At 42.0% G+C, this 15,793-nt stretch overlaps 2 protein-coding genes across 2 annotated transcripts; one reads left to right on the forward strand and one right to left on the reverse strand.

The window, feature by feature from the left end:
* Positions 1 to 517: 517 nt before the first annotated feature.
* pou4f3 (POU class 4 homeobox 3) lies at positions 518 to 2,927 on the forward strand. The gene is made up of 2 exons (XM_076750531.1): positions 518 to 677; positions 1,052 to 2,927. The coding sequence occupies exons 1-2, from the start codon at positions 558 to 560 to the stop codon at positions 1,988 to 1,990; spliced, it is 1,059 nt and encodes a 352-aa protein (XP_076606646.1). The 5' UTR covers positions 518 to 557; the 3' UTR covers positions 1,991 to 2,927.
* Positions 2,928 to 14,353: 11,426 nt separating this feature from the next.
* LOC143333293 (uncharacterized) lies at positions 14,354 to 15,552 on the reverse strand. The gene is made up of 4 exons (XM_076751340.1): positions 15,409 to 15,552; positions 15,221 to 15,274; positions 15,020 to 15,133; positions 14,354 to 14,848 (listed from the first exon to the last, which is right to left on the reverse strand). Exons 1-4 carry the CDS (start codon positions 15,550 to 15,552, stop codon positions 14,735 to 14,737), a joined length of 426 nt encoding a protein of 141 aa, XP_076607455.1. The 3' UTR covers positions 14,354 to 14,734.
* Positions 15,553 to 15,793: the final 241 nt, after the last annotated feature.

Genomic DNA, 15,793 nt, shown 5'->3' on the forward strand with positions numbered 1-15,793 from the left:
TGCTGCGCTGTCCATGGTGCTGAAATAACTGGCGCGCTGGTCTAAACACGCTAATGTGTTCAGACCAGACCTGATTCTTTATAACAGAAGTGATAATACAGGCTGCAATGGTTCATATAATAATAAAGGTCCTGCAATAAATAACATCTTGTGAAGGACAGAGAGGTTTTACTAATTGTTAACTTGCACAAAAACATTCCAAGAATATCAGTCAAACTTTTAAAAACGCCACGTGAAGTCAGGATCATCAATAAACAACGATTTATTAGAATATTATAGTGATTTCGTGTGGGTTTATTTGACGCTTGCGCACAGAGAACCACATTTTGCAACCTGTAAGTTGAGCAGAGGAGCAGGTGGGAGGGAGGGAGGCTGAAAGAAGAGGAGGAGGATGAGCAGGGGAGGAAGAGGGGGGCAGAGAGGGACGGCCGGGAGGCGCCGCCGATGTGAGCCAGCTCAGTCTGGTGAAGGAGAGCAGAGGAGCTCTGTAGCTGCGTCCGCTCCCCGGCGTTCATGTCAGGGGCCACACTGCTTGCGAGGTGCTTGCAGGGAGGAGGATGATGACCATGAACGGCAAGCAGCATTTCTCCATGCACCCGGCTCTGCACGAGCCCAAGTATCCCGGCCTGCACTCAGGCTCGGAGGGCATGCGCAGAGTCTGTCTGCCCGCCCCGCAGGTACGTTCAGGTCGGGGGGGAGAGAGAATGGCTGTGGAGGCTTACTGGGTGAGAGGAGGGGGAAAAATATCACACTGGAAATGTCTGTAAAGTTGATTTGACAGGACTTTGTTCTATGCGCTATCTCCCTCTCTCTCCCTCTGTCTGTGCTCCCCCTCCCAACCCCACTCCTCCTCCTCCTCCTCCTCCCCCCTCTCATCCACATGTCTATTCAAGCAATGCTCTTGCTTTCATATTAATTTTTATGACCTGCGCTTTGAGGAGGGTTCTCTCCTCTCCTCGGCGCTGCTTGCCTTTGGAAAATGTTTTTTAGATCCTGAGAGCTGCCTGACAGAATTCCCCACTGACTCCAGTATGCGCACTCTTGCTTGCAGCTGCAGGGCAATATATTCGGAGGCTTTGATGAGAGCCTGCTGGCACGGGCAGAGGCTCTGGCGGCTGCTGACAGCATTGTCTCTCACGGCAAGAGCCACCCGTTCAAACCAGACGTGACTTACCATACCATGAGCAGTGTCCCCTGCACCTCAGCCTCCTCTTCTTCCTCCACCACCGTGCCCATCTCCCACGTCCCCTCCACCATCGCCTCCCACCATCACCACCACCACCACCTCGGACAGACCCTGGAGGCCGGGGACCTCCTGGACCACCTCTCCTCCAGCCTGGCCGTGACCGGGATGGGCGCTCCGGAGCCTCCCGGGATGACCACGCCGGCGCACCACCACCAGCACCCTCACCACCACCTGCAGACCATGGGGCAGCTGCACCAGGCGATGGCCAACATGGCCCACCCTCACTCTCTGTCAGTGCACGGCGGCATGGCATGCGTCAACGACGTGGAGTCGGATCCCAGGGAGCTGGAAGCCTTCGCCGAGCGCTTCAAGCAGAGGAGGATCAAACTCGGGGTGACCCAGGCGGACGTCGGGTCGGCGCTGGCCAACCTCAAGATCCCCGGTGTGGGGTCCTTGAGCCAGAGCACCATCTGCAGGTTCGAGTCCCTCACCTTGTCCCACAACAACATGATAGCGCTCAAGCCGGTTCTCCAGGCCTGGCTGGAGGAAGCAGAGGCTGCGTACCGGGAGAAAAGCAGCAAGCCGGACCTTTTCAACGGGAACGAGAGGAAAAGAAAGCGCACCTCCATCGCCGCGCCGGAGAAGCGCTCTTTGGAGGCTTACTTTGCCATCCAGCCTCGGCCCTCCTCGGAAAAAATTGCGGCCATCGCCGAAAAACTGGACCTGAAAAAGAACGTGGTTCGAGTGTGGTTTTGCAACCAGCGGCAAAAACAGAAACGAATGAAATACTCTGCGGTGCACTGAGTTTCACACATCATGAATAAAATAGCCTACTACATTTTTGATCGAGTGATTAATAATAGCCTAAGTAGCCCAACTAAGAGGATTTATCAACAGCTCTTCACGTCTCATCTTGGGATTATCTCCAGAAAGACTCATTTCCTGTCTCACTCTTCATCGTCGCACTTTCCTTTTCTTCGATTTTTATTTCTCAATATTGGACTTAAAAATGATCGTGTTATTGATCTGTGAGGAGGGTGATTTTGATGTTGTTGATCATGTTATCTTGCACACACTGAATACGAACCTTCAGTAAATCCACCCTGGCAGTTTGTCACATTCAGGGATATTAATTCACCTTTTTTATTATTTAAACCACGAAATGGAGTTTGGAGGCGACGTTTATGGTCTGTTTAATTGTCAGTGGTGTTAAACTGATGGAGTTAGTGAAAAGATAATTGATTTTTTTTTTAGATGTTTCAGAGTTTATCCTCCACATCACATGTGCAGAAGTGCACCGTCATATGTTAACTGTGTTTTCACATGTTTTCTTTCTTTTAATCTACGAATTCCGACTATTGTCAGTTCACCGATGAGGGGTTAAAAAAATTCACCCACCTTTTTAAAGCTCCATTTTTCTTCCTTTCTTTATTTGCGAACGAATCTGCCCTCTTCCTGAACTGTCTGATAGTCATTTACGCACAAATGTGAATAATGACCGTAATTTTCACAAGCTATGACACACTGAGTCTGTTTATCTTGAATTATTTAGAAATGGAAATGACACCGTCATATATGAGGCACATCCGTGTGGCTGCTGCTATATTTTAGTATTTTGATGTGAACATGTTTTGGAGCATTACAGATGAGCTATATATTTGTTATATAGCCCTGATACATAGTGTATAGGCCTACATCACCTAATTTAAGTATTTATTTTTTTTCCCCTCACTCTTATTTCACTTGGAAAAAAATGTGTGAAGTTTAAGCTTAATAAATTATTGGTTATTTTCTAAAAAAAAAAAAAAAAAAAAAAAAAAATTCTCCGAAGAAGCGATTTTATTTTTGTGCTTTATTAAGATGTTTTATTCCAACCAAGGCCTATAAATAAGAACTTTGCCAGCACTCCCTCACGCGGGGTGTTGTCGTCTTAAAGGTATGAACTGTCGTATCCATCCAATGGGCGATAAAATCTTTGTTTTCTTTACAGGAACTTGCCCGCCTGTTTTATTTATAAATCCCCAAAGCTCTGCTGGGATTAAATATGTATTGTCGTACATGATATAAGCACCACAGAAAATAAAAGGGCCTCCATTTTCACAGCGGTTTTCACACCGCGGAGCGCAGAACGCGCCTCCTCTGCTGCCGCTATAATGGCCCCTTCCTCCCTGTAATTAGTGCCGTTTTTTAATTATGGATGCCTTCATGTCACCGGGTAATGTCGTGCATGGGGTTTGAGATTATTAAGTAATGACGATGTAATATTAATTATATATTGGTCTAAAACCAAGTAATGTGGAGGAGTTGGGAACTCTGGAGACTCCGAGGAGAGACGAGCACAACAGGTTAACGGAGGGAAGAGGGAAGTTAGAAGATGTTGTTTTTCTTGTTTTAATAATCATTTTTTTCTGGTTTATTGTGTTATATTTGTTTTTTTTTTTTTAATTTCATTTTCAGTTTTTATTTCAGCAGATAGAGGCGTCATTTCACTAAGGTCTGTTTTATTATTTATTCAACATAGGCCAACTATGCTATTATTATTAATGATTATTATTATTAATACAGTTGAAAATATTGACTCTTCATTGCATTTCATTTTTTCCTCGTATAGGCCTATAAAATCCACTGGGGGCCATCTTTATTCATATTGATAAAATTACATTTTACTCCCAATTCCTGATTATTCTCTGCGTAACATCCACCCTGGCCACCTTCTCCTAATATTAATCAAACATTTCTATGAAAAAAGAAGAAGAAGAAAAAAAAAAAAAAGAATTAATAAAAAAACATGAAAAGCTTCCTCCCACAGTCAACATGACCCCCGGTTGTGTGATTTTCCCAGTGAGACGGTCGGCGGGCTGCTGACAGCCAGGGGATCGATACTTTGCAGTAACACGGAACCGTTTGTGGCTCTTATTAATATTCTCTTTGATGCTGAGAGGTGATTAATAACCGTCTATAATTTATGGCGTTAAATACGACTTTTTTCCGCGAGGGGAAAGGAAGATAAAAAGCAAATGTTAATTGTTGCGCCTCTTTCCAAAACTGTGCCACATTTTTTCACGACTTTTATTATTATTATTATTAAGAATAATACAAATCAGGTCCTCAAACGCCTCACCTGTGTGCTGAATGGGGTGTTTCTGACGTAAAAAAGCGCGTCGCCGTGTGAATAATTGATCTTTGTAATACCCGGACAGATATCATAACGCACTGGCTGTGTGGTAAGCTGAGCTGAAGGCTTCGCGGCATGTGGCGACTGAGGGCACTTCAATTATTCAGCAGCAGCTGAAAGGTATATTGCGTTTTCTCGTGCAATAATGGAGGTGTGCCGGGCCAGTTTGTGTATTATGTTTGATGGGAAAACTCGTTTCGAATCAAACCTCATGCAAATTGATTTAGAGTTAAAGCAACCGAATCACCAGAGCTGAAAAAAAAAAAAAAAAAAAAAAAAAGTTAGGCACGTTGTTTGAGACAGAGGAAACACTGAAGAGAGAGAAAGACAAATAAAAAAAGGACAGGAGAGAGAAGTGTGTGTGTGTGTGTGTGTGTCTCTCTCTCTCTCTCTCTCTCTGTGTGTGTGTGTGTGTGTGTGTGAGTGCTTGAGATGTTTTCATGCAGGGAAGACCATTTTTGACAGAATGAGGCTCCGTTTAATTGCTGAAGTATGCATGCACATACATGTACACATAGTCTCTCTCTCTCTCTCTCCACACACACACACACACACACACACACACACACACACACACACACACACACACACACGGTGGCTGTCATCCTTGGGAGCAGAGTGAGGGAATGCGAGGGGAGGGGTGGGAGCCCCAAACACCCCGAACTCAATAATTCATCCAATGCCAGTAGCAACAAATGTGACCAGAGCGAAGGGAGACAGCTACCTCTGCGCTCTCTATTAGTCACCTTCTATCATCATCAGCAGCCACACCGGCTCGGGACCGACCTACTGCTGAAGTCTACACACACACACACACACACACACACCTGTGTGCAGCACCAGGATGGAGACACACACACAGTGATATTGTGTTACTCTCTGGAAACCTGAGGCCCGGTGGTGGATGTCATTTAAAAAGGTATAGAAGAAGATGCTGTCCATCTGTAGCTCCTGCTCTCCTCTCTGTTCTCTGCACTGTGGTGCATAAATCCACGTTATGAATGTCAGGAAACAGCAAACTTAATGCTTATTTTGGTTAGAACTAATCACTCACTCAAGTACTGTCTTATACACGTCTGAGGTATTTTCATTTTATGCTAATTTATATTCATACTGGATAGAATTTAAGGGGTATAATGCCAATCTTTTAAACAATAAGATCTTTAAAAATATATATATAAAAGGGTATAAAGCACAATGTGCTGTTACACAGCAAAGTAAACTCCTAAACAGTCTGGAAAGCAGCTCAGCTCCACCTCAGTCAACATGAAAATTCAACTCACATTTATTGCACTGGTACTAGTCTAATGGCATGAGATAACTCAGACTGAGGTAATTTTGCCTGCAAAGTCTTTAATTTTACCTTTACGCTTAGTGTAAAGGTAATACTTAAATAATACTTTTTAAATGATAGAGGATTTTCACTGCTAGTGTTATAAAGGAGTGGTATTAACTTTACTTGAGTAACGGATCTGAATACTTCTTCCACCACCAACAGAGATATGGTGAAAGCAAGGTCTGCCCCCCCCCACAAAAAATCAATAATAAGTTTGATAATCAATTAATCATTTTTCCATTCCAGCAGCTCAAAGGTGAGGGTGTCCTGCTTTTCACTCGGTTATTGTAAGAGGATATTTTGAGGTTTTTAATGTTGGTCAGACATCACTTTGGTCTGATGGGTGAATTTTCTGTGATTTTACAGCCTGAATCAGCTAATCGAGTGAATTAAAACAATGAAAACAGTCGCACAACTAAAATGAACTTGCTTACAGTAGCTGAATCCTTTTTCTGAGCAAAGCAAAACTTGATTCCATGTCGCTTCTTCTTACATATTATCAAATAAAAAATGAACCAATGATTTCCGAGTTCAGAAAAGAAACATACTGCCATGTTCTGAAATATGATCGTCCTCCTCCTCAGACATCATCATTAATCTGATATTTCCCTGTGAACCAGTGAACTTCAGCGATGGAGAAACATTTAGAGTCTCATGGTGTGTGTGTGTGAGGTCAAGCTGTCTGCTAACTAACACACCATGCATTATGCAGAGACTATTGAGATGCACGCACACACACACATGAAGGGGGTGTGAGCACCAGGAGAGAGGAGTGAGATCCTCCCTCTAGCATGATAACTCATGTGATCTGTATTAATAGCTATTTCATCACTTTGGCAAAGTTCTCTCTTCAGAGCTGAAGCGTTTATTTCTGTTCAATTTCCAAAAATACAAAATAAGAGCATGGGATTGAAAGCAGAAAGGACGAGCGCAGGGGTCTATATTAGAGACACTCACAGAAACTCACTTATAGGCAGTTGTTTAATTCATTCAGCGGGCCTGAAGAACAGTATTATACACCCCATTCATTATTCAAGTCCTCTCCATTATCAAAGTGCCCAGAGAAATAAGATTAACCCAGCCAGAAATAACTCACTGTGGCGTGATTTTTTTTCGACAAAGCACTTAGCTGGTCGGGCGCGGGCCTGCACACAAACTCAGATTAGAGTATATGAACATATAATCACCATACAGTCTGCTGAACATAATAATCCTCTCCAAGAAAATGTGGCTGTCGTGTAGTGAGACGCAGGAAATGGGGGGGGTGGGGGTGGGGGTGGAAATGAGTGTAAGAGGCAGGAGTTAAAGAGGAGGAGGAGGAGGAGAGTGATCACAGCCTGAGAGAGGGGATGAAAGAAAAAGATAAGGGAAGAGAAAGGGACACCAAAGTGAGTGACAGGAAGGACGTAGAAGAGGAAGGAGAGGAAAGACTGAAGGAAGGAAAGATGGATGGAAGGGACGAAGGAAGGAAAGGGAGGAGGAAACCAGAGAGAATGACGTGAATGAAAAGAGAGGATCACGGCACAGAAAAAGGCTGAATCCCTAACGGTCGACATGTCTCTCTTCCTGACCGTCTGGATTTTGTTCTTTTCATTTCCAACTTGATCATGTCAAGGTGAGTGCGTCCCTGCCGGCCCGAACGGTCTGACACTAAACTCCTGTGACAGCAGGCGCACCCGGAGGACCCACAACCGAGAGTGGAGGAGCTATACGGAGGCTACGCCCTCCTGCAGATGAGGGACATCATCTAATCCAAAGTCATGACCACTTACACCACACCTTTAATTAGCTCTACCAGCATGGCTGTCACATTTTGCTGCAATCATGAACAAAGGAGTGATGGAATCACCTTTTTCCGCCATGTTTCTACAGAAGCCCAAAACAGAGAAACCAAAATCTGGCTTTAGAGATGATGCCACTTAATCCTAGACTCTGAGCCTTTAAATGTCTCTGCTCCACCACAAAGCCCAAAAATACACTTTAAATATGGCCGCAGACGAGCACCACACACTGTACACACAAACAACATACAAAGTACACTATAGGAGTGAAGTAAAATGACATATCTATTGATAGCACTGTGTACTCTCTGCATCTCTGATAGCCTTGAGGGTGAAATGCATGTAAACGAGGAAGTGGAAAGCAGCTCGGTGCTGACACGCTCCGTCACCCCGGACCCGTATACTGACTGAGGGCATGTGGGAAAACAACAATGGCAGCACCACTGTCTTCCCTTTACTCTCTCTGCCTCCACGGGGCTGTGCTTTTGAAGACAGACATGAAAACCGAGCCAGGCCACAGTGGGGCCCCTGAAGGAGGTCCCCTGGCAGATGCAGCCACCGGCCCCTCCCCCCCCATTCTGCTCCCACTGGCCCCAGGCCCTGAAGACAGCCCTGAGGCTAATCGACCAGCAACACAATAAAGAAGCAGCAGAGGCAGCGAGCGCTCGGCGCGTATGTCTGTGCTGTACAGATCAAGAACGTAACAAAACGATATCTATCAATACGAGTAATGATCCTGATCAGCTCGGCCTTTTGGGCACACACAGAGATTTATGTTTACACCACGCTGGTCGATGAGCAGAGATTTGAACTGCTGCTGTGAGACGCACAAACTATTCTGCAGCACTGACAGCTTGATACCTGCTGGATCTCATCAGATCAGGTAGAAGAACAAAGCTGGTGTGATATGGCTGAATAACGGGTGAGGTTATATTGCCTCGGGGTGATTCAGGCTCATCTGCATATTTGCCAACCTGCCCACATGGGGCTTGGATCGGTAGCCATGATAACAGATCCAAACAAATATAAAACAATTATTTTATCCTTTAATGAGGCCGTGTGATACACAGAGTCCTTTGAATGACTTCATTAACAAACATCATTCTGGAGGCTGTAACTGGTATTCATGGTACTTTCTGCAAGACGACTTATTAAGATTTAGCAGGGTCGTGTTTGCCGCAAAAGGAAATGACATGACTGAGGAAAGGAACTGAGTAGAGGGCCGGTTTTTAATGAAACTTCAGCTCCTCAGACCTTTTGGTTCAAGGATGGCCTCCATTTTCATAGCAGCCGACTGTTAACTGCTATCATTTCGCCTACTGAGGTGAACTTAAGTGCAACTGTGAGGCAGTTGTGCTACATCAAAATGCTGCTTATATGTTAATGCACACGTACTAATAATCAAATGAAAATAATACATAATAATATGACACTGACAGGCCAATATGCAGCATAATGAGCAGCTTAACATTTGATACTTTCTTAATAATACTTCTGTACTTTCACTTTCACTCTGTGCTTGTGACTGACTGTGAATGTACAACTTTTCCCTCTAACGATGTGTTTTCTTATCATAGCACTGTGAGTTTTACTTCACTCTGTTTATCAGTCTACGCTCTGTATGCAGTGTAGTGACCCAGTGAGCTTTTCAGAGGCTTATCTTCTCGTCTCATCTGTGACTTTATTTGCCCTTTGGAGTCCTTCAAGAAAAGCATGGAAGGGAAGGTTACACAAAGTATTGGGAATATTCCAACAGTTCTATAAAAAGCTCTGTTGAAAAGGAGAGTGACTCTCTTTATTTAGTAATGAGGGAGCCACGGTTCAGTAGCACACATACACACAGCTGAACGCCACACAGAGACCCAACCACCACCAAGAGCAAGCCTCCCCATAGCTCTCACATTGCATTAAGTCACTGAGTGACGGGTACATTGTCCAAGGCAAGGGGGAAAAGAGTGGTGAAAAATGTTTCTCTCAGAGCTCCTCAGTCAGTCAGGGAAGCAGCTCACCACAGCCAGGCAGGGAACATCGACACAAATGTATTTCTGGGGTGCGCCGATTGGTTGAGTGCACTCCACGAGAACAGGGTTCTTCAGGAGTTCTTCGGGGACTGAATGATTTACACAATCATTAATATTTGAGCCATCATTTGAACTTCTAAACGTTTCTGCATTGCTATTTCTGCACACATAAATAAGAAAATACTTTTATTGTGTGTTTCCCGCTGGTCCGATTGAAACTTAAAGGGTCAGCTGGTAATGTAATTTAGAGCCGGAGCTCACATTTCAAGTATCGCTTGATGTTTTCCTGTCTTTGCTCTTGTATTCTGAACTGATTATTTTGAATCATCCCGGTATTATCTAGCTTGATTTCATTAAAATGACACCACAAAGCATTTCCACACACGCCGTATTTATGAACAATGAGATTTATTTTTCTGTAAACACCTTACAACTGTATTTCAATGCTGTATGGTATGATTAAAATAAATATGTCACTCAAGTATACGTGACGGCCGTTGCTTAATAATTTATGTTAAATACAGTAAAGTCATAAACAAGCAGGTGTATTTTTTAGCATCGGTGGATTTCAGCTGCTAGTTTGGAGTTTGGTCCAGCTGAAGTTTCTGTGCTGGACACAGTGTTTGACATGTTCCAGAAGTCTGGACGGCCTGATCTGGTAACCGGTGCTCGTCATCCCCTGGAGTATGTTTTCACACTGCACCTGAAAGACACGAAATCAGGTCAGACCTTCATAAAAGTTCCTCCACTGTCAATGCATTTCACTTGTTTCGCCTGTCTACAGAAAGAGTGTGGTACTTTAACCTCGATGTCACAGATTTCTGCCGTACTTGTCAAAGGAAACCAGTTCTTACATGTCTGCCGTTATTATACATCTGCAGGGTTCTCACGAGCAGCTCCCTGTTCTTCTTATCACAGATGTCTTCATGGTTATTCAGGATATTGTGCACTTTGCAGAAGAACTTATCCTGTATGCAACATAAGCGAGGATTAGCTTTGAAAAATGAAACACGGAAAGGCACTACAGCAAAAACACACGCTCCTAAAATCACCAAAATCAGTTATCCTCTGCAGAATGTTGATTTCTGTTCTTATTACTCTCCTGCAGAGGGTTTGAACATGCGCGCGCGATTGTGTGTTGGGGTATTGCAGACACCATTGTTATGAAAATGTAAGATAGTAATATATAATATTACTAATATTGTTACTAATTATACTAATAATATATGTAATATATATTATAAATAAGAAAACAATACACAAAAGACATAAACCGAACACAGATAATCGTGTACAATGAGCATTACTTGCTTCTGTTGGCTGCTTTGCAAGAGATGTTATTATAATGTTATTCTGCAGTTACTGTGTTTGCTGATTAGAAGATGTATAAACTAACACAAACTCACAAACAGGAAGCTGTCCTCGGTAATACTTCTGGGGATGATTTTAGACTAAATATCTAAAAATTTGATAGTTTTTTTGGCCCAAACTGCATCAACAAAAAGGATTAATATTCTTCCTCAGAATTACTGTCGGTGTTGAGGCCTTGAAACCACATTTTAAACATAAGAAAGGGCATTTTTTTGCGTTAAAAAATAACTAATAATTTCTCATGTAGATGGGGCTCTGCAGGGGAAATATGGACTCATGTATTTTCCTCTACTTCTAAAATCCTGGCTATGGCCCCGAACACAATAGTGCATCCCACATAAGTAATATCTGTGCTTATTTATAACTTTAACTGTTGCATTTCCTTTACCAAACAGCGCAGCTCATGAACAACCACCAATAACATTGCAAAAACGCTCTCCTTACCCCACATTTGTTCCTGCCTTCAGCCAGATGCGATACATCCTCCACAAAGACTTCCTGCAACACATATGAGAATAATGAGTTACGTTTTGACATAAAATGTTTTAAAAAGATAGTGCATCAATAAATGGTGGAGATTACAAAGCAAGAAAACAGCTGAGCTCTTACCGTCTTGTGAGACGTACTGCAGTTTTCAGCCTGGTCATATATCCTGTTTAAATTTTGCCGAACAACATCAGACCCGTCAACGTGACGAGGACTGACAACAGCTGGATCGAGCAGCAGAGCCACAGCAGATACCAACAGAAGCATCCTCATCGTCATGACACCAGGTTATTAGTCGTCGATTTCTAGATGGAGTTACTTCAAGAAGCCCTTGAATTGATCACTCAGCTAATTCTGAGACCTTGGCTGAGAGCACATGATTTATACTTGCTTGGCCCACGCCTTTGATACATTTTTCCACTCATGAGAAAGACAATGCCGTCAGTCAGTAGCTGAGATGTTACTGATTATGGTGTGGTTGATGAGCAAATTCACCAAAACTAGGGTATGTTTCTTTGAATGTAGCATATAGGGCAGCCACAATACTCGAAACAAAACCCCTCTAAAGAGCAATCATTTACTGACAGTCACCAGAGATTGTCAGAAATTAAAGCATGGGTGTTTCACGTGTATTTTAATGACAATGAATCATGAGTTTCCAAAGAAAGTGGCAATTCTTTGTGCAATGACCCTTTGTGACAGCCTCCAAACACACCTTTCATTTTAGTTAATACGGGGAACACAAAATGAGCATGGACTTGGACTTTAAGTCAGTACAGCATAGCAAAAAAAAAAAAAAAATGGTAACGGGTAAACCTGCTCTATTTCTAGGTCATTTAATCTAAACAAATCTTATCGAACATTCAGCTTTAAAATAATAGGACAGTCAGTGGCAGTAAAAGGAATAAAAGCCACCTGACAAATTTCTCAAATTTCATTCTATGCCGACGATTGTACTCTTTATTTATGAGATGTTGAATCATCACATTCTTTGTATCAGCTGAATTTTAACAAGCTCTTGATACAAACTGGACTATTATGGGATACAGCAAATACTGAAATGTCAACCTTGTTTTTAAAGTGTTACTTGTTACCATCTCAAAGACCTGGTGTGATAGTTTCCTGTCCCTTTTTGATCATTTTAAATGGCATGAAAGCAAAGGCAGATCCTCACATTTACAGCTGAGGAGTTTAACAGTTTCACAGTTATCTAATATAGTGAAAAAAAAAAAAAAAAAAAAATATATATATATATATATATATATATACTGTATATATATATATATATATATAAGGCACAAGTCTGCTTCCATATTTGCTTTCGAAATCTCTTTTGTTTTTTTCTTTTGGTCACCTAAAGTAAAAAAAAAAAAATGCAATTAAGCGATAAGATTTAACCGTGTAATCTCAACCTCATGCTGTACATGAGAACACACACTTCCTCTTAAGCCACTAACAGATGGATTAACCCACTAGGGGGCCTCCTGACCCCCTTTCCCTTCCACTTCCTGTGCTTCCTGTGTGCACCCAGTTGCCTTCAGGTGCCCACATGGCCGCCTTTACTTTTCCTGGATCCCCGTCCCCGTCAGCGGGTTTTACCCCATATCAGATTTTTTTGGAGAACCATCATCTTTTTAAAGTTAAACATTCATAATATTTTATATATACCGATTTCTCGGCTAGTTCTGCACCATAAGCCACTACCAGCACATTTGTCTTCTAAAAATCCTGCAATACAAATGACAGCGGCAGCATTTGTTCATACAAAATCTGTGTCATATTGATACACGACAAAGACATGAACTGATAGGAAACTCACAGGGACTGGCTTTCCTGGATACCAAGAAGCACTTTGTCTCTTATCTCATCTGATGCTGATAAACTCTGTGGTTTGAAAGCAGAAAAATGACAGCGGTATAACCAACAGAGCCGTTTCTGAAGCCCATTTATGGTTAATACAGACAAAGACTTCATGCTTTGTGACCTCTGATACAAAGGGTATGAACCCTCAAGGAAAAACATGACAAGTAAGACTATTAAATATCATATTTGACAATGAGGAAAAAAAGCGTTGGCCTACTATTGACATTGGATGTGGGTGTACAACTAGTGGATCATGATAAAAACTTGAAAAAGGAAAAGAACACGCACGGTCATGTCAAGCTATTAGAATTTAGGTGAGCTGTAAAGAAAAAGGACCATTTTAAACATGGTTTACAATATCTAGGACAGAACACTAGTCAGCATCAAAGCCTCTTGGATGAGCGGGGAAACATCTTCCAGGTCACAATGTCTCTTCTGTTAACAGAAGAGACTCATTCTGTGCTGATGTCCAAGGCAAGCGGTAAAAGGAGTTTTATCTTGGTCAGTTGCTTTGCAAACAGCTAAAACACAAACAAGATATTTCATTGTGTGGTTCCCCACTAGTCCCATAGCATAGGAAATCAATCATTTGTATTATCAACCGGCCCTCTATAAATTTTCTTATTTTTGCATTTCACGATGCTTTCTAAACATCTTGGTTTAATCCATAATGAAATCAACAGATATCTAGTTAGTTTTCATAGGACCAAAGCCATTTAATGCCACTGAGTATACAATGAGGTCAATGCAACACATGTAATGCATTTAAAGAAATAAAAAGTGAATATGAAAAAAAAAATTCTCAGCACATACAAAAATTGTGAATGAAGTTGAGTTTAAATGTGATTCAACACATTTTAAGACTTTTTTCTAAGACTGCAAGAGGTCAAAGGTGTGTGAAGACTGAATGAGTAAAGGTGAAAATTACAGCATCATCATCAAAAAAAAAAAAAAAAAAAAAAAAAAAAATCAATGCAACAGCTAAAAAGTAAACATGAAAAAGTGTCTTTCTGTAAATTCTGATTAACAAGCCTATCAGCACAAAGCATTTCCATACACGCTGCACTTGTGGGTAATGAGATTTATTTTTCTGTGTACACTTATTTCAATGCTGTATGAAAGGATTACAATAAATATGTCATTCAAATATATTAAAACAGCCATAACTTATTAACTTATGTTAAATACAATGAAAAAAATAAATATGCTGGTGTATTTGACAGTGCTCACATCTGTCACCGCAGTGGCTGCTGCGCTGATTAAAAACAGCTAACTGGGTAAATATCCGTGAAATGACGATGACACTGTGCTGTTGTTTGTAGTATCTAACTGTGCTGGCTGTGCATCATGCAGAGGGACTGCAGACATTAAATATCTTTAGGGTAACTCAATACAAATCAATCTTTGCAATCGCTCCGAAATAAAAACAACATTAAAAGAAAGTGAAAAAAAAAAAAAAAAACACTCAAGGACTCAAGTGATTGGCTGACAGTGCGGCTGCAGATCTGGGGGTATTCAGGAGTTGAAGTTCCTGCTCTGGATACACTGGATGAGGTATCTCATCAGGTCGGGTATGGGCTTTTTGACACGTGTAGGTGTCAAGTCCTTTAGCAACTCAGTGCAGCTTGGCTGAAAGACAAGAAATCATGTTGGTTCAGTGCACTGCCTTTCATTAAAGCTCCTCTGCATTTGCTCTGTCGATCTAAAGATAAAGTATGTGTGTGGTACTCAGTTAGCATGTGGACCTCTAAACCTTTGTAACACTCATTGAGCAAATGTGATGTCACAGGCAACTCTTACATTTCTGCCGTCGATAAATATCTTCATGTTCCTCACAAGCTGCTCCTCCTCATTCTTTTTACCGAAGTGCTCATGCTTATGCAGGATATCATACACCTTGCAGAAGAATTTATCCTGTGTGGATCACAAGCGAGAAGATGTTAGCCTTTAAAAAATAAAACCACGTGTGCAAAAATGTGCAAAACACGGCACTCATCTCACCTCACACTTGTTTCTGCCCACAGCCAGATGAGACACGTCCTCCACAAAGAATTCCTGCAGCATGACAGAAGAATGGGATCATTTATTACTTCAGGCTTTTGGACATCAGAGGTTTTAAAAAGATAATGCATCAATAAATTGTTGCAAAAATGCAACAAAACTCTTGCGCTTATCAGACGAGCTCTTACCTCAGTGAGAGATTCATTGTATTTGTGAGCCAGATCAAATGTTCTTTTGAGGTTGTCATCCATCCTGTGATGTGTTGGACTGGCAGCTGCCAGACTGACCAGCAGTACCACAGCAGGTACCAGCAGAAGCATCCTCATCTTCATGATGCGAGCTCGTTTGGCTGTCGATCTTTAGAGGAAGCTATTCAAGAAGCCTTGAACTGATCAACCAATTGTCAACTTGTTCTGAAGTGTCGGTCGAGAGCTCAAGATTTATACTTGCTTTACCCACGCCTTTTTCACGTTTTTCCCCTCATTACCAGAAAAAAAAAAAGCAGTGACTCTGCAATGTTTGCGAGATAAGATGTGGTTGATTAGGTTGTAGCTCCACTAAAACATTGCAATG

The sequence above is a fragment of the Chaetodon auriga genome, chromosome 15 (assembly GCF_051107435.1).
Source record: "Chaetodon auriga isolate fChaAug3 chromosome 15, fChaAug3.hap1, whole genome shotgun sequence".
NCBI classification, from domain to species: Eukaryota; Metazoa; Chordata; class Actinopteri; order Chaetodontiformes; family Chaetodontidae; genus Chaetodon; species Chaetodon auriga.